This window comes from Dendrobium catenatum, unplaced genomic scaffold (assembly GCF_001605985.2).
Source record: "Dendrobium catenatum unplaced genomic scaffold, ASM160598v2 fragScaff_scaffold_1456, whole genome shotgun sequence".
NCBI lineage: Eukaryota > Viridiplantae > Streptophyta > Magnoliopsida > Asparagales > Orchidaceae > Dendrobium > Dendrobium catenatum.
In genome coordinates, this window is record NW_021319918.1 from 721473 (window position 1) to 741250 (window position 19778).

General features: G+C 33.4%; 2 protein-coding genes across 2 annotated transcripts in view; one reads left to right on the forward strand and one right to left on the reverse strand.

Moving 5' to 3' along the window:
• Nucleotides 1-426: 426 nt before the first annotated feature.
• Nucleotides 427-5294, reverse strand: LOC110103463 (phosphatidylinositol transfer protein 3-like). The gene is made up of 6 exons (XM_020832198.2): nucleotides 4913-5294; nucleotides 2952-3210; nucleotides 2158-2194; nucleotides 1913-2018; nucleotides 1553-1663; nucleotides 427-916 (listed from the first exon to the last, which is right to left on the reverse strand). Exons 1-6 carry the CDS (start codon nucleotides 4991-4993, stop codon nucleotides 809-811), a joined length of 702 nt encoding a protein of 233 aa, XP_020687857.1. The 5' UTR covers nucleotides 4994-5294; the 3' UTR covers nucleotides 427-808.
• A 6080-nt stretch (nucleotides 5295-11374) lies between these two features.
• The window catches only part of LOC110103460, a 23310-nt gene continuing 14906 nt past the window's right edge, over nucleotides 11375-19778 (forward strand). The window contains exons 1-3 of the mRNA XM_028700140.1: nucleotides 11375-11751; nucleotides 16648-16742; nucleotides 18278-18391. Coding sequence (XP_028555973.1) covers nucleotides 11607-11751; nucleotides 16648-16742; nucleotides 18278-18391 — 354 coding nt within the window. The 5' untranslated portion in view covers nucleotides 11375-11606. The remainder of the gene's footprint in view (nucleotides 11752-16647; nucleotides 16743-18277; nucleotides 18392-19778) is intronic.

The following is a 19778-nucleotide window of genomic DNA, read 5'->3' on the forward strand; positions in this document are numbered from 1 at the left end:
ACATTGTTCGGTCCCAATCAAATATTAATCATTCGTATTTGAATTTTTTTTCGATCATGTTAATAATATTCATCCAATATTCAAACAAGTTTCAAACTTATTAAACAATAAAATATAATATAACAAATGAAATCACAATAGATATAGCTCTAACATAAGCATAATAGAGGATACAATCTTAATAACAAGTTCTATATTAAATTAAAATAGTTATAATATTGTTATTCAGTACATTCAGAGCACTTATATGTTATATCACTATAAAATGTACTCTTGAAGATTATATTTATATTATAAGAACAACTAAATCACTATAAAGAGCCTAAATATGACAACATTTGTACTATAAAATGTCTTGAAAATCATCAATATTAAAACTATTTTTATTATGCAATGGTGGGTTTAATTTTTATTTGTTATTCCGAGTTCAAATCACAAAGCTTTGCATTGATTTTCAGTAGCACATCTGATGAAAACAACTCTATCATGCAAATTAAAAGTTGAAGTTAGGCGCTTGCCGCTTTTGAAAGCTCATATAACACTTCAGTATCTCAGGCTTCGTTTGGGACGACTTTCTTATTGCTTCTTAAAGAAAGTAGCTTTAAGAAGCAGTAAGAAAGCCGTCCCAAACGAAGCCTCAATCACATCAAATATACATATAAAAAGTTATATTTTAGATTAAATAAATTAATTTCAGTGATTTTTTTTATATGATTTAAAACCTTAGGTGTTAGATGTATAAATACTTAATAATTCTATGATATGAATGAGAATCCTCTTTAATTTTTTTGTATGATCATCCAATGAATCAATGGGGCATCAGCTTTAGCTTTCCACCATATATCTCTGGGAGCTGATCCTCATCAATGTCTTCAAGCAATGAGGCTCTCAGATTCTTGTCCTCCACAAAGATAAACTAAACATGACAAAAACAAGAGAGAAAAATGTTAATGTTCATAACAACACAGAAGAAGAGAATGAAATGGACTCCAAAGCATTTGAAAGTAATGGGAGAATGTTGGGTCAAGATGTTCTTAGTTAAATTTTAATTATGGATAAAGTATTTCAACTCCTCAAATATGATCCGAAATAGTTCATCCGTTGAACTACTTTGGATCGTATTCGAGAAATTAAGGGACCTTTTCGGATAAGATTTTAGCTCTGAATTGACTAAATTGGATATGGAAGATAATATGGGACTAAAATAGTAATCCCATAAATAATTAAGGGACCATTTTAAAATTTTCTATCTTAAAAATTATGAAGAGATATCATGCAAATAGATAGAATAGTATTGCACTTGGCATTGCAAAAAGATCTATCTTATATCTTGAACTAAATTTAGGCTTCATTTGAGACAGTTTTCTTACTTCTTTTTAAACTAATTTTTTTGAACTAAAAAATTGCTTTAGAAATCAATAAGAAAGCAATCCCAAACGAAGCCTTAGTTCAAGGTATTCTCGCCAAAATTGTAATAGGAGTATTGATGAATTGTAAGTAGAGCAGCAAAAGCAAAATAAAAGGTAATTTTGAACTAGAAATAGAAGCTTACCTTATTCCTAGTATTCTTATCAATGTAAGGGTATACAATCTTCCATGCTCTCATAAAAAGGGATGGAACATGGATCAAAAACACCTTCCCAAGTCTTTCTGGGTAGTAGTTCTGCAACAAAAGATATCAATTAAAAGCTCATCTAATGATGAACTGAGTTTGTTCATAAATAACACTAACAAAATATTTCTGCTCCAATATTCTGTCACTTGAAAGTTCATTCTCCATAATGATCATTTTTCAAAATATCATTTGTCCTTCTTTGATGACTTACATCTTTATCAACGTTCATATTATCTCTAATTTCAAATGAAATAAAATCTGCAAGGTCATATATGGAAGTGAGGAATTGAAAAATACCTGCAGAATATCTAATCCTGCAAGGTAGCCGCGTATGTCACAGTTGGAATAGCCCCAGCCTTGAAAATCTACAATGGCAACAAGCTTCTCCTGGTTTCCTGGCATCCTTCAACCAGTAACATAGCAAAGTCAAGTAAAACTGCTCTTCTTTCCATTTACAAGATCAAGAAAAAAGATCAACCAGCATAGTATATTCTTCTTATTGACATGGCATTTAAATCAATGGCTTAGAGTAGTTGCAGCACCTGGCGCATATTTTGTCAAGGTAATACACAACAAGATCTGCAGCAAAAAAGAAATTTTTACACTGAAAAAGATTTCATTATGCATGAGCTGCTCATGGCTTCTGAATGAACATGTTACTATCATGGGCGGATCCAACCTTAATTTTGAAGGAGGACAAATTTATAAGTAAAAATGTAGAATTTTTTTTTTTAAAATATCCTTACAACCAAACTTTATTTCGAGGGCACTGCCTCTTGACCCCTATTTGTTCATTGTTGTATGCTTCGCAGGTATGTCGGGGGTCCAAGGGGGCAACGCCCCTGGCGGTCAGGTCGCGAGGTCAAGGGGCAGCGCCCCTGCGGGGGTTGTAAAGATGTTTTTAAATTTCCTTTACCATTTCACTTTGCATTTGGTTCATCATTCCCTAACAATAACATCTCTACCATAGTATTTTAAAACATTTAAAAACCTCCTTACCCTTATTTTTTAAAAATGTTTGGGTGTTTTTTTTTTGGGGGGGGGGGGGGGCAATTGCCTAAAAACTCTTATAATAAAGACTAAAAAATTCATAGAAGGAGACAAATTACTTAAAAAATCATATAATAAAGAATTTTTTTATTTTTTCAAGGGGCCAATTGCCCCTCGGCCTTAAGGTGAATACGCCCATGGTTACTACCACAACATCAATGAAAAGCAATAACTTCTATAGATTTGTGAGTAGCCAGTTAACTTGATTCAATAAATAACTTGTAAAGATAGCAGACTTAGAAATTTATAAACTTTTTGGTGCCAAATTCATTGAACAATTACTCACTCTTCAATTCATTCATGTCTCGCTTTGAGGGATAATGTTTTGAAGGAAAAGCAATTGATATAGGACTCCCTTTCTTGCTAAATCCCTGGATGAATAACTTGTTCTGAGAAAGTTCATTCTGGATTTGTGCTTCTGAAATGAAACCATTAGGTACAGCATTCCTCCTCCATTTTAGGAACTTCAAGAACATGTCGGAGGCCTTCTCGAGGTTCAAGTCACGAGATCGCAAGAATCTTCGAATCATAAAGTCATCCACCTCCTTCATTTGAGATCAGAAAGAAAAGAAATTGAAATTCTTGACCACCATTAGAATAAGTTCAAATTCAGGCACATTTATTAGCTTTATCAAACAGAATTTGGCATAGCTTTATCAAACAGAATTTGCCAAATGTGAAGAAGTCATTTGCATAAGCACTTATGTACTAATACCTCAACTCTGCATTCAAATCCTTGCATTATTTTCTTATTATAATCATAGATATAAGAATTTTAAACCAAGAGACAATGCTTCAAAAATGCATATAAAAGTTGTTTTGAAGTGTAGTTGGAGATGGGCACCTAGACTTACTTTAGAAGACCATAAGAGGGGGGGCGGGGGGGGAATGGAGGAAATAAGAATTGAAATGATTATCCTTTGAACAGGAGAAGAACATGGAGAAATATTAGACATATAAGGATCTTCAATGCTTGCAAGCGCTTGTGCGATTGATTTAGAATTGTGAATGTGTTGGGCCTTTGAGTTGATTCTCACCTAGTGTGGCTAGTTTGATCTCAATTGGGCTCGAAGTTTTGTGCCCGATTGTTTGAGGTGAATAGCTGTCATTTATTGATGGATAAACATGCCATTTTTATGAGGGGAATTATTCTTGTTAATTGTATTAGGTTCCTAGATATTGTATATGAAATATTCTTTTATGAGCATATCTCTTCATCACGTCCTATGTTGTAGTGACTATTAGGGAGATGAGGAGTAAACACCACAATGACGAAACAAGCAAAAAAGTGAAGGACACTAGGATTTAACATAGAAAAAATCAAAATTAGAGAAAAAAACCGCGGAGCCACACCACACCAAGCCACCATGAAAATCGGGCAAAATAAGTACATATCTATCTTCCATCTCCCTCTCTCTTTGCTTCTCTTCTCATATGCACTGTTTTCAATATATACACACTCAAAATATAAGAGAAAGCCAAGTAAAATAATCTCAAGAGATGCAACCCTTCAGAAAAATTGAGAAAGAAAACCGTCAAGTCCGTCTCGTTGTGTTGGGGGCCAGTTTGGGGCACTTCGGCGCTCAAGCCTCTGTCTTGCACCGTTGTAGCGCCGTTTTCATACCGCTGCGACGCTCTACTCTCTTTCGTTCAACACTTGGGCGCTCATAAACACAATTCCAGGGGTGCTCAGGTACGCAGCACCAAGGCGTTGTGCAGACGAAGAAAAATATATGAAGCAAAGCACTCGAACCCAGGCATGGGATAAACCCCCGCATCCCCCTAAACCCCAACAAACACGACAAACTTTGAGGTCCGAGACAACAAAATAATTAGATTGATCAGCACAATTAGATTCCACATATAACAACGACTTATAGTCATTCTAACCCCGGTGTGACATGCCTAGTTTTTTGAACAAGTCTTCACCATTTATGTTCAAAACAAAAGAACAAAGGGAACAAAAGAAAAACTGAAATCAATTCATTTTCTTTCTTCCTACTTCCTAGAGACCCTATTTACTCTGCAACTATAAACAAACATCCATGAAAGCTGCTGCGATTAAATATCATTGAAAAAATTTCTGCAAACATTATGCTGATAAAAACAAGAAAACTTTTCTAAATCTAAGCTCAAATAAAAATCTCTAAAACCACAAGTTTTTCCCCCTTCCTGATGAACCTCATATCAATAAGCAAAATCCCAAGCTTGAAAGCCCATAAATAAAAAGATGAAGAAAAATGGAACCTTGGCTGCTGGGTCCTTTGCTTCAACAGCAGACCGCATCTGCGCCACCAGCTTCCACTCCGCCTCCTCTTTTGACTCCATTTCCACAGCGCAAGCTTCTCCCCCTCTCCCTTCTGCAATAAAAACAAAAGCTTCGGCGCCAACACAGCCTGAAATGACAACGCAGAAGGCAGCAAACAGAAGAGACAACAGCTTTTTCTGATCAAATTGGAAATTTGGAACATAATTAAATGCCGTTAGGTCGAGACTGATTAAGATTTCAGATCTTTAATGGCCTAAAGTCTCCAGATGGCAAGCAAGGAAAAGAGAAAGAAAAGCTTAGCAGCATTGGATATGTGGATGCAATGCGTTGAAATTTATGGCGAAGATGTTTATGCCGAAATAGCACTTTCAATTGGTAAATAAATGATTTAAAACTTGGGCGCGCGCATATGTCGAATTGAAGCTAAGTGAGGTGTCCTTAACTTAGTCAACGAGTTTGGTCGTAAGTTTTGCAATGGTAGAGCAAAAAAATAATACAACACCTCAATTTGATAGGAAATTTCAGTAACATTCAACAATAACAAGTTCAAGCCTTTATCCCACTACGTGGGTCGGCTACATGGCAATATGAATCATTTTTTTCCATTGAATTCTATTAAGAGTCAGATTTTCATTTAAAACCAATAAAAAGAGATCATTTCTGATACGTTTAACCGAGTCTTTTTAGGTTTATCTCTACCTTCTTTAAGATATGTCTGATCTAATACATATACTGTCCTAACCGAGTTATCGGAAGGTCAGCATTTTATGTGACCAAACTATCTAAGGCGATTCTCTCAAATCTTATATGTCACTGGAGCAACTCCAACCCTTTCATGTATATGCTCGTTTTGCATTATGTCTCTAAGAGTAAAGTCGCTCATCCACTTGAGCATCCGGTTAGATATTAGTCCAGATTTTACTTAGTTTCTCTTTTGTACTTTTCTTTAGTTTCTTGTATGGCTTGTATTTTCATTTGTATAGCCATTTGTGTCTATAAATAGACACTATGAGGTGTTATAGGAGTTATGGTTAAGCAACAAATATTTTTTTATTTATGATCTTTCCCTCTCCCCTTCCCTCTCTCTCTCCCCCTCACCCAAGAAAAGCTCAAAAGGAATAGCTTCTTTCTCATTCAAGATCCTAACAAATGGTATAAGATCTAGGTGGAGAAATTTTTCTTGTTTAAAAAAACCGATTCAGAAAGAAGAAAGTGGTTGGGAGAAGGAAGCAGGCTGTGCGTGTACAAAATATATAAGGTCAATGAATGTATGATGTTATAGGGATGATTAATCTAGATTATATGTTCAAATATTCTAAACTAAAATTTTGCTCAGAGTTGCTTGAGACAAATCAAGTGGAGTTAAGTCTTAAATTTTTATATTTTAAAATAAAATTGAGAATTTTTAGAAATTCTCAAAATTAGGATATTCATATATCTAAATAATCAAATACCCTTAAATTAAAAGTGATGTTTAAAATTGGAAAAGAAAATTGAAAATCAAAAAGTTAACTTCAAAGATATGTCAAAGATCAAAGTCAAATGTTAAATTCTAATTTCCTTAATTACATCAATAATTAGGGAAGTTAAAAAAATCATATAATTATAGGATTTTTTTAATTTTTTTGTTATTTTTATTATTGATAAAAATATAACATTAATCATGAAAATCAGTATATAAATTTGCAAAAATCCAAACAAATTTGGAAGTGCTTCAAATCTATTAAATGATTTTTAAATTGAAATACATACAGTGATTATATGCAATGAAATTGAATTTCTTAATTTTTTTAATTAGGGAAAAAGGATTTTAGTGTTGGAAATAATTCCATATTTATTTTGGAAAAATCTATCAATTCACTTGATAGTTCAAAATGTTGATTTTGGGCTTCCCTAAATTTCCAAAGACTATTTGAGGTATTTCTCTATAATTAACGATAAAAATATTTTGTATTATAATAGTGAAAAAATTATCTTAAATAATAATACTAAAAAAAAAATTAAGCTCTCAGTGACAATAGGGCAAAATGGTAATTTCAAATTTCCTATTTGAAAATTCAAAATATAAAAAATAGTAAAGAAAAAGTCTAAATAATTAAAAAATTAAATTTAATGCATTATCCATCCCCAAACTTTCTCATAATTCTTTGGGATATATATATATTTTAAATTTAATGTTTAAAATATAGGGTATTTTAATTATCAAATATAAAAAAATGATACCTAAAAAATTCTTGGAAAATTTGAAGAGATTTAAGACTTTGTCCATCAAATATTCTGTTTGATTGTACCGAACGAACCATTATTTGTCCACCAAATATTATGTTAAATCATACAAAATGATTTGAATCGCAAAATACGAATGCCACTCACGCTTGATCCTGATTCGATTGTTTGGTTCTTGGATCAAAATAGGCATGTTCTTTACTATTCATACAACACGATCAAGATTGTCTAATACAATTAGTTTAAATTTCAAAATTGCATGTTTTTGAAAATTCAGAATTTTGAGCGGGTATATATCAAAATAACTGATCATCATATACAATCAATATCGCATAACACTATTAATTATGCTAGATTTTAATTTATTAATTAATTAAATGCTTGTTTTGTTTTTTAGAATAATTAATCATGCAATATGATTGTGACTTACAATACGAATTAACAGAGAAATCAAGTGTTAAATTTTCTATCCACACTAAGTATATGCTCGGTTATCTTTCCAACTTACACATGAATACCAAAAGACTCCAAAAAAGAGAATTACAATCTTGTATTACCGACTTAAAAAAAAAAAAAAAACCAATGGAGAATTAAAAAAAAAAAAAAAACAATAAGTGATCTAAACAATATTGTTTTTAATCATCAAAACAACAAATCGGGCTCACCAATTTTTTAACATAAAAAAAAAGACATTGAATATGCATATCACAAATTTGGTCCACCATGATCAATGTTAGGCTAAGATTAGGACCATTTATAGTCAAACCAAATCATGGTGAAATATTTGAATTTATGATTGATAATTAAGAAGTCTAGAGCAAGTTTAATGTAATATTCCAAAAAATTTAAAAGGTAAAAAAATCCCAGATTTTATATATCCCATTTTTCACACATCTTAAAACTTAAATTATTATTTTTTAATAAAATCATATATTATATATATAAAGTTGTCCCAAACAAAATATAAGTTGATGCCTCTCCCTTTTGATCCACCTCGAAGGTCTCATTCATTGAGAGGCAAAATGAACCTTCAGTAAATGTGTATGATGACATATATGTACAATTAGGGTAATAAATATAGGCCTGTATGGAGGCAAAAGGGTCATTGGCATGGAAAAATTATTCTTTGTGGACACCGGATGCCATCTAGAGCGAATTAGAGCATGTCACATCATTCCTTTGCTGTGTATCGCGGCTATGTACCAGGTGACGTGGGACGCTCTGATTCTCCTCCGAAAGATCTGATGTCCGCACCGAATAATTTCTCCATTGACATGTAGCTTTTAAGCTAATTATAGCTAATAAACCACTTCCACATATAAGATATATTCTCAAGCTAAAAAAAGAAATGCATATGACATGTGTAACTAATTCAAAAAATTTATAGGCAATTTGTTAACATAAAGATATATGTACATACTTTTTATGAAAAATTGTTAATACGTAAACTCTAATGTTTTACCTAAAGTTATGTTTATTATTAGATATTTTACTTACGAGTAAATCTAAGTGTTGATTCGGGTATTTCATATGCAAGGACTTCAATTAGTATATTGGACTAATATATGAGTAAATTTTTGTGATGGTTGCATTGTGTCTTTAAATTATTTATTTGATGAGTTTTAGCTCATACTATGTTATGTTGAATGTCATTTTAGGGAAATACAACAACAACAACATCAAGCCTTTATCCCACTACGTAGGGTCGGCTATATGAATCCTTTTTCTCCATTATATCCTATTAAAGGTCAAATTCTCGTTTAAATCTAATAAAGAAAGGTCATTCCTAATATTTTATAACCAAGTCTTTTTAGGTCTGCCTCTACCTTTCTTAACATAAGTCAAATCTAATACCTCTACTCTCCTAACCGGGTCATTGGAAGGTCGCCGTTTTATATGACCAAACCATCTAAGGCGACTCTCTCATATGTTATCTTCTACTGGAGCTACTCCAACCTTTTCACGTATATGCTCATTTTGTATCCTATCTCTAAGGGTAAATCCACTCATCCACCTGAGCATCCTCATCTCTGCCACAATTAACTTAGTATTATGTTTCTCTTTTAATGGCCAACATTCAGCACCATAAAGCATTGCAATTTTAGGGAAATGAAAGAACAAATTAGAACCCAAATAAGGGTCATATTTTGATATTTTATTCTAAATTGTCTTTTAGGTATATAATTTTATTATAAGATAAAAATTTGGCATATATGTCAATTATGATTCATATGAAATCTTTTGATACTATACAAAAGAATCATAATTTATATTAGTAGTTCTATAATTTAATATATGGAAATTTTATTTTTGAAGTGCTTATGCTCTAGTGAATTATAGATATTTTCACTTCTTTCGATTATGAATTTATGATATAAAAAAAGGTTAGTAGGACTTATCCCTATTCTCCTTGTGTCAACTTAGAGGGGTTGTTGTGTGGTGTAAAATTTTATGGGGTCCTATGGTCATCATAGGATTTAATCCTAGTTAGCTTAGGCTTTGGGCTGAAATAGGGTTTTCGTTTAAGTTAACTTAGGATTGAACCTAAAGATGTATAAAGGGCTTGAAATTGAATAGAAAGAGGATAAATGACTTGATTCATCTTTAGAAAGGGCTAGAAGATCAAGCTAGGGGGATACTTTCCTATTCAAGTTCAAGTGGCCTATTTTGAGCATGGCTAACTCAATCTAGTATATGAAGCATCTTAAAATAATCAAACCCAAGCATGAAGCGGCATTTGATATGTTTATTTATATTTTTGGTGCTCAGAACATCATCGCTCGACCATGGTCAGATTACAGGTGGCCAACTACGATCCTCAGACCACTGTTGCCTTATTACAATACTATGATCACTGTAGTCTGATTATGATCCTTCTGACCTATGCCGCCCATTAATTATGGTTCATTGACCCAAAGCATTTTAATATGTGTCACTTGGCTGCTCCAATGACTTGATTTCATCACATACTATCTCCAACAATGACAACACACGCAATCGCTTATAAGATTGTTGTACGATATCAATATAACACCTACAAAGTCCATGTAATGTTCAATCCGTTATGACTTGACCGATTCATGGTAATCCATTAACTTTTTATGTTTAAATCCTTATGTATGTGTCTGTGAATGCTCTGTGTGCACGTTTTTTGAAATGGATCATGGGGTCTGTTTACATGCTTGAAAAAGTTTGAATTTTTCCTCGTGGGTATCGTGATGCTGAGGTCAGTGGCACCTTGGTGCCGAGCTTTTTTGGAAAATCGAAAAAAAAAACAACGGCACTGGATTGGTGCTACAGCATTGTGGGCTCCTTGAGGGAGCATCGTGGGCCCGTGGCTAGCACTGTTGGGTGCCACAACGCTAGGCTTGAATTTTATTTTTAAAAATCAATTTCCACTAAAATGATATTTCATTTTCTCCCGAGGGCTGCCGACAAGAGAGAGAGAATGTGAGAGAATCATAGTGAGAGAAAAGTTAGATTTGGACTACTTCATGTCATTTTCAACTAACGGTTCGTTTTGAAAATAACTCAGATTGAGATATATCACATATTGCCAATCTCAATTTTTAAAATATGAAAAATTTTAAATTCTAATTAATTTGTATTCGTGTTAGCGAAAACTAAGTATAACTTTTTATCTGCAAAACTTTCACATTGTAACTTTATGATAGAGACTGCAATTCTCAGCATTTAAGTATTTTTTTGAAAAATTTTATATGAGAAACTTTGAAAATTACGTTATTTTAATTGATTAGAGAATAATCTCAACACCAAAAAATAATGTTGTAGCACAATGAAAGACTTTAATTAGTATTCTCAAGTCTGAACAATATCTACTAATTTCGCTACATTTTTAACTGTGATCTACAAGGTAGTGTATTATGCTGCCTAACTTTATGACAGTTTTAATAATTTTTGAAATTAGCTTATTTACATTCATGTTGCTATGATGCAATGAATTATATGTTTATCTGATTGAATTATGTGATTTTGAGAAGTTCTAATGTGGATGAAGAAAGTTATATAAGAGCATGTTTTGGTGCCTAAGGATATGAATTGCTTGTTTAGTTAAATTAATTTTAACCAAATTTTATCAGTTTTTTTTTTTTCAAATCAGCAAATTTGAAAGAACCGTTTGAAAATTAGTGGAACAGAACAGGAGAGCTGGAAGGCTGGAAAACAATTATTTATTCGCAATTATGGCGTCGGCATAATAAGTTCCTCCACTGCGTAGTAAAAAAATGAATTGGGCGTTTCTCAAACGACTAAGCCCTCTTCTCTATATCTCTCTCCGGCGTTTGATTGTTGGGAAAGAAACGTTTTTGATTCCGAAGGTGAATACTTTCCTTTCATTCCTCCAATTCTCTCCTTATCTCTCTTTCTTCAGCCATCGAATAGTTACAGACTGGGTGACGAAGCTGTTTGATCCAAAGAAGTGAAGACATGCCTATCTCCGGCGGCAGTGGCTCGCCGGCGGTGAAGGAAGTAGGGCCAAATGTGAGAAGCAAGGACGTGATGCGGCTGGAGCGGGAGTCCGTCATTCCCATCCTCAAGCCGAAGCTTATCATGACTCTAGCCAACCTCATAGGTAACCTAGCTCTTTTGTGCTTGCTTTCGAATTTTTACTGGCTCTTTGTCGATTTTTTTTTCTGTTTGACTTGATTTGTGATGGTTATTTCCAAGACTTGATTTTCTTTCCCAGGCTTGGATGTTCCAGAGAATTTCCTGTCTCAGTCTTTTGTTTGGGTTGATGAATTTTTAAAATTTATTCATTGAATAGGATGATTGGGTGGATGACTAGATCAATTTTCATTTCTGTTGTTCTGGATTGATGGAGTGGTTTTTGAAGATGCTGTGACGTGATAATCTTAAAACATGAAACTGGAGTTTGAATGAGATATCTGTTCCTGCTGGAAAACATTAGTGATGAACTTAGAGCAACTTCAATTTTGTTTTTTATTGAGGAACAGAAAATTAAGAAGAAAAGGATAACCATCGATTTCGAGGCTTGAGACTGTGTAAGGACGTTACCTTTTAGGTGCTATTAGATCACACTTGTATGCCTCTGAGATTCAGCAAGCCAGGGGATGTTACTTGCAACTCTTTCAGGTGAAGAAATGTTGGCATACCGTGTATGTAAACCACACCACTCATTACCATAAAATGCACACATTCTTCACCGCATACTATTTTTAGATTTATAAGGGATCTCATCAGCGTTATCACATTTATTTGGGGCTTGTATTATGAATCCTCACTCTTAGGTGTTATATATATACACTCGAAAATTTTCTCTAATGTAATAATTCTTAATTTATACTTTTCAGTTTTGTCAGACATCTATTGTAGTAATTCTCATTTATGTCGTTCTCAACTTATACATTTATAATTTTTCATAGCCCAACATTCAATTTCATACCACATCACAGGCTTAATTATGGTTTTATAACAATTAAATTTAAGTCTTAATGATATATACTTATCACACAAAACTCCTGATGTGCTTCTCCATTTTAACTATCCTTCATAAAGTATAGAAATTTTACCATCATCTATATCTCCATTTTTCTGGTTAATTGATCCAAGATATTTAAACCTTTCTAGAGCCCTACATGGGGTCCTGGTTGGGTACCCATTGGGTACCCACGCTCTCCGCTGGCAGGCTTTGTCCACCCACGCCCACCTATGGTGACTTTCGGGATGTCATACCCACCCACACCCACCCACTTTCCACGCTTCTTGAAAGCAGTCTGCCATATATTAATGGCCTTAAGGTTTTTTGTCATTTTCTCTGACTCCAAACTTTCAAGCCACATATCAAAATTTATCGTGGTCGCGATGCGGTACAGTGCTGCACACTGTGTAGTAAGGATTACTGTAATCTATTGCATGCATATGATGATTAGTAATGTAAATTGATTTGTCTCCTGATGTTGAATACCCACCCTTACCCACCCAAGAGGTTATGGGCGTACTCACACCCACCCATGCCCATTGGGTATGGGTGGGTACGTGGGTGGGTGTGGATATGGGCACCCAATGCAGGGCTCTGAACCTTTTGCACTTAGGTATCATCTTATCTTCTAATATATTGAATAATTGTTGTTAATATCATGCAATTATAAAACTACAAATCATACATTCAATTTCTGGTCTACCAATTAGAAGGCCTTCATCTTCAAAATGTTTCTTTCATTGTTCTAATTTTCACTGATTTTAGTGAATGTCTCATCTATTTGAAATATATTATTTGGAAAAAAGCATACATCAAGGCACTAATATAATAATTCCTTAAATTATACTTTTCAGTTTTGTTAGATATCCATTGTAGCAATTCTCATTTATGTCATTCTCAACTTATACATCTATAATTTTTCATAGCTCAACATTCAATTTCATACCACGTCACCGGCTTAATTATGATTTTATAATAATTAACTTTAATTCTTAATGATATATACTTATCACACAAAACTCCTAATGTACTTCTCCATTTTAACCATCCTTCATAAAATATATAAATTTTACCATCATCTATATCTCCATTTTTCTGGTTAGTTGATCCAAGTTATTTAAACCTCTTGCAGTTAGGTATCATCTTATGATCATGCAATATCAAAACTACAAATCATATATTCAATTTTTGGTCTACTAATTAGAAGGCCTTCATCTTCAAAATGTTTCTTTCACTGTTCTAATTTTAGTGAATGTCTCATCTATTTGAAATATATCATTTGAAAAAAAACATACATCAAGACACTTCGTTTTGAATGTTCTTTGTTAGCATCTCCATAATTTATACAAATATATATAGAGTCAATTACGATCATGGATGTAAGCCTATAGTAATTGAAAACTCTTAGAATACTCTACAACTACTGATAATACTAGTTAGTGCTTTATTTTGTATGTATCTTTGATAACATTAACATATCTTTGAAATGCATCTTTGTTCATTAAAGTCAACTCTCATGGTACTTTAATATACGCCTTCTCAAGACTAATAAAATCATATTAAGATCCTTTTTGTTTCTAATATTCTTATTCATTAATTATCTTAACACAAAAGCACTTTCATAATACATCTTCTTGTCCTGAAATGAAATTAGTTCTTCAAAATTGAAGTAATTTTTTAAGCCTATGTTTCATTACTAGATTTCATAGCTTCCTTAGTTGACTCATAAGTTTGATTCATCTACATTTATCACAACATCTTGAACCTCATTTTTGTTCTTAAATATTAGACTATTAGTGCCAAATTACTTTTTTAATCATTTGTCATCATTTTAGTCATCAAAATTTTATTGAAAATAATTATTAACTAAGTCAATAAAATTTCCTCCATAACTTCACAAATTTTAATTGCTGTCTAATTTGAATCTAAAGCCCTACCTTTATGAATCTTTTTTAGACTCAAGTCCAATTGTATCTTTTTTTAATTAGTCTATAATGTATTTGATGAGGACATCAGCTCGGGGAAGGTTTATCAGAGGCGTGGCCGCCGATCTACGGCCACGATCGAGTCCTTATATTTCTGAGTTATTTATGTTATTCATGTATTTTTCTATTTGCATGTGTCATGTATTTGTTTTTATTATTTTTCCAGTTGTACTCTTTTAGTGGGGAATGTCGCATATAAGCCCAAAGGACAAGATTGTCTTTTTCTTTTCTTGAGTTTGTGTACTTGGCTATTTATAGCCTCATGCCTTGCGTTTTGAAGTTAATGAATGATGAAGAAAATTTTCCTGCACTTGTGTTCTTGAAGCTTATGTGAGAGCTTGAGAGAGAGAGAGAGTTAGAGAGCTTGGTGGAGCCTAGGATATGCCACCCGTCGTACCCAACAGTCACCACCGGTGGCTCTTGGTTCTCCTCCCCTTTCCCTCCCTTCCCTTACCTCCACCTCCGGCCAACCCTTCTCCACCCCTCTCTCTACCCGCCGCCCCCCTCTTCCTTTTCATCCTCTTCTTTAATTATTCCCAATCAAAGGGAATTAATTAAAGGTAGGATCAAAGCAAATCCCCTCACCTAAATCTGAACTTATTTCAGATTTATTGCTCTCTCCCTCCATAGCTTTCCACCTTGCAAAAACCTGAAATTTATTTCAGATTTTGGCCTTGCTTGCTTCCTCTCCACTTGCAAGAGAAACTTCTTTCTCTTTGCTAGCACTCAAGAGTCGTATCAAATACTAAGGAGATTTTGTCTTCAATCACCCATGAATGGCGGATCCGGAGACTGAATATGGTTTAACGTGGGACGAAGACGGTTTCACCAATATCCTACGATCAACCTTCTTCGACGTGAATCCAAGGATTGACCATACCGTCGAAGACTATTTGGAGCGCATTCTGGATACCTTGGTGGAAGTAATTGACGAGCACTTCGAAGGCATCGAGTGGAGGATCTCCACTACTCCTTGACGAGAGGTTCTCTTTTCTCCTTTTCCTATATTTCTTTAGTCTAATTGGATCTTGTGCTTGATTGTAGTCACAAAGGACGACTCCCTCCGCTACTGTTAAGCTTAGTAAACGTAGGGTTTTGAGTGTGCCTTTATCTTGCTAATTTTCATTGTTAGATTAGGGATTGTATTGAAGCTACCACTACGCCATTAAGTAATTTACTAATTGTCTTGAAAACTTTTCCAACTCTCTGGTTATGTAATTTAGCCTAAGCGGGTGTAACCCCTTAATCGTTTTAGTTCATTGTTTTAACTGCTACTAGTTTGTTTTTATTTTATTCCAATCAAGAATTATGCAAATTCCTAATGAATTGATCGCATTCATATAAAGTCCTGCATCAGTATTTCACTATATTGTTTATTATCATCTTCTAAAATAAAAATTTCCTTAAATATCTCATTTAGTAATTTCTTAAAGTAAAATTTCCATATTTCCTTGTGGGCATCCCTAGATTAATAACCACAGGGACCAAATGGAATATTTAATATTTTGAAGGGAAATGCATGTCTTAAAGAATTGATGCGTGCATAAGAATAAGCCATTTAAATAATTGGTAGAATAAAAATGTGATAATGTTATTACCTGCACTAAGTACACACCAGGATATTTAATTAACTTCGTATGCATGGGGCTCTACTATTTGAGCTTTTTTTGTGTTCTAGATGGATCACAGGGCTATCAAGTTTGGAGAAGACGCTAAAATGCATCTTAGGATAAAACTCCAAGGCTTCGTCTATTTAGTTGTATAAGCTTTTTATTCATTGCTACTAGTACATTGTTTTTTTTTTCGCTTTTTTTTTTACTAATACAGCTGCCATAACACATTTTAATGAATGCTATAATGCATGCCATAAGTGCTAAGTCACATCTTCAATGCGCACGGCTTTTGAACTTTTTAATCATAATTGAAAGCTATATTGATAAGAAGTTGGGTTGAAGCATAAATGAATTGACAAAAAGTTGTGTTACTTAATTAAGCACCATCTTCATTTATTTTCTTGTATTCTTACTGGGAAAATTTTACACAGAGCATGGTACCGACAGAGCTGAGTTTTTGAAGCTATGCAAGAGGGTGGAGTATACTATTAGAGCTTGGTATCTTCTTCAGTTTGAGGATTTGATGGTATATTGAGTTCATTAAATAAAAATTCATACTAAAATTGTGCTATATATCTTCAGTCTTACAATTCTATCATATTCAGTGTACTGTAATCTTTCTAATATGAACTTCGATGGAAACGGAAGCGCAAGTTTAAACATATGATAAAGAATCTCCGATTTATCTTCCCATACAACGCTAGAATGTTGAGAAATCATGCAACCTTTTCGTTCTCTAGAAAGCTGCATCTCTTTCTCCCCCTCTCTCTCTCAACACACCCTTATCCATGTGCGAATGCACACACTTGTACAATGTCATTGTTGCCATAAGTTTTTGGTATAATGGAGTTTTGGCCCATGTCAAATTGTTTACATCATTTTTGGCCTGAATCCCTGAAGTATTACACCAAAAGATGTTGATCAAAGGAATAATATATAGTTCAATGAACCTATTAAAAAAGTACAATCTACACAAATACAATAAATCAATGCATCATCATTATTAACATCTTACTAATTATTTGGGGCTAGCTTTATGAGTTTTAAATTTTTCTTTCGTTCCTATTGATTGCTGGATAAGGCATAAAACCTATTCTTCATTCATCATTTTGAACAACTTTTGTCTTATATTATCTTCAGTTCCCCTATATTTCCTTTCAGTCTTCTGGCACTAATTTTATCTATTCGTATGATAGGATTATATTTTATCTTTGGTTGTACATGTTTAAACCATCTTAGTTTATTTTTAACTATCTTATCTTCAATATTCGTAACTCCAATAATTTTTTAATTTAATCATTCAATTTATCCTTCTTAGTTTGCCACATATCTATCTTAATTTTCTTATTTTCATCAAATGCAACTTAACTATTGTTGACTTTTTTATTGCCCACACTTGGATTAAACAAAATAGCTAGCCTAATTGAAATTCTATAAACTTAAGCTTTAAGTCTCTATTATATATCTTTAATTACATGATACTCTTGTTCTCTATTTTAAGCAACCAACCTTAATTATATAAATATGATTGTTTATATCTCTATTCTTTTGATAACATATCCAAGATACTTAATTTTATCACATTTATGTCACTCTATCTTCAAATATTATTGGTACCATTCTATATTAAAATATTATCATACTATAAATCAAGTTTCTACATGAAATGGCCTTAATGATTAGAACCATTCAACATATGAAAGCTGATTGATAAGCCTCCCAAGAACCATTTTGTTCATTCATGTTTTGGGAAGCGGTATATATCTATATATATGTTGTGGGTGATCATCTCCATTTGTCCGTTTGATTTTTGGGAAATATTTGGCATCAATGGTGTGGAGCATCCTGTTAGTAGACATCATTCTTTCACTCATTGCGATACACCATATAACTTCCTCCCCCACTCAGATTCTCTTGATTTATAAGCAATATTTTATACTAATATTAGATAACAATATGCTGGTGCACCTTTTGACTGGTAGTAGTCCCAATTAAGTTCTTGGTTATCAAATTTTGTTGTCTGTTCTTTAGCATTTAAACAAACATTGTTTGCTTTTACAGCAACTGCATTCCTTGTTTGATCCAGTCCGTGGCGCTCAGAGGTTGGAACAACAAAATTTATCCTCTGAAGAGATCGATGTTCTTGAGCAGAACTTTCTGACATACTTATTTCAGGTCATTTATTGAACATTATATTTAATTTATGTTTAAGAGGCAAATTTATGTTGATAAACTGCTAATATGCTACTAGTTTCTGCATACGTTCATGAATTTGAAATATATATTTGTTCTCCTTTCGAAATTAAAAGACAAAATTGTGAATTGTTAAATGCTGGCTATACCAAAATATTTGAGCAGAGCTACTTTTGTAAATCCATTGTTAGCGGCAAGAAACAAATTATTTGTGCACTTCAAGAGGAAAAATTATCGATGTTAAATAGTTTCTATTTATATTACAAGGAATAGGGCATGGGTAACAAGTGCATGTTGTTTAGGTTGGCTTTGTTTCAATAGTTAATATATCCTATATTGGTCTTAAACAAGATAATCAACCATCATTGTTGATTTTGTGTTACAAAGTAAAAAGATCTAATTGAATAACTTAATTACCGACGCGGATCATATCTGAACTTCATTTAGAATTCAAACACTTTATTGCAGGACAAAGTACAACCCGAATTCCAGTGCAAGAACAATAATTTCAAATATCTTTGTACTCATTATACAATGCATCTATTATACTAAAAACATCTTATATTCAACCTCAATGTATATATCCAGTGGTAAAATAACATGTGGTTTTGAGAAAGGTGTCTTTCGAAGAAAGCATGTGACTGGAGAAGCTTTAGTAAAGTCCTCATCCATTAGGAGTCGCTAACAATAGCTATAGTTTGGTAAAGATGGGTACTTGAGTTCATAAATTTTTTGGATTTACCTCTCAAAATGATTCTTGCTAGGATTCACTTGAAATATACAAGTGTTTCCTATCAAATTGGTATCAGAGCTGTTTTCGAGATATTTTGTGGGCTGTTTTGGTGAATTTCAACGGCGGTTCTTAGGATTTCAAAGAAGAAAATTACTGTTTTTGAATATCGGAGTCTAGATTTTTATTTATACAAAAATCCGAGCATCAATGGCAGCCAAGAAAATGGATGCGTTGGAGGAACACCTTGAAGTGGAGATTAGACGAATGAAATCTGAAATTTTAGATATCTAAACTCAAGTTTTAGATTTTAAAAAAGATGTCTCAGCCATCTATGATAAGTTCGATTTGAAATTTTTCATCTTGGAGGAGATATTGAAGAAAGTGCTCGAGGGCCAAACCAAAATATCATTGTCGGAGGTGAGGGAAGGCGACGACAACCACGGAGATGGGAAAAACCCTAAGCCAATCAGACAAAGGGGAGATCAGGAGGTGGAGACTCGAAAGGGAGAAGAGAAAATACCTCTCCTAGAGCCTATTTCTAGGGAGGAGCCGGGCAGAGGGTATGAGGAGAGGCGTGAGGAGGTAGGACAAGAACGAAGATTAGGGGTGTCAATTCGGGTCAACCCGTCGGGTTCG

Excerpts from the sequence above, each read along its gene's own strand:
- LOC110103463 (XM_020832198.2), bottom strand. The coding sequence starts at position 4,993 with ATGGAGTCAAAAGAGGAGGCGGAGTGGAAGCTGGTGGCGCAGATGCGG. Across the intron at positions 1,664-1,912 it reads CAGGATTAGATATTCTGCAG|AACTACTACCCAGAAAGACT; the intron begins GTATTTTTCAAT and ends CTTTTGTTGCAG. Across the intron at positions 917-1,552 it reads ATAAGAATACTAGGAATAAG|TTTATCTTTGTGGAGGACAA; the intron begins GTAAGCTTCTAT and ends TGTCATGTTTAG.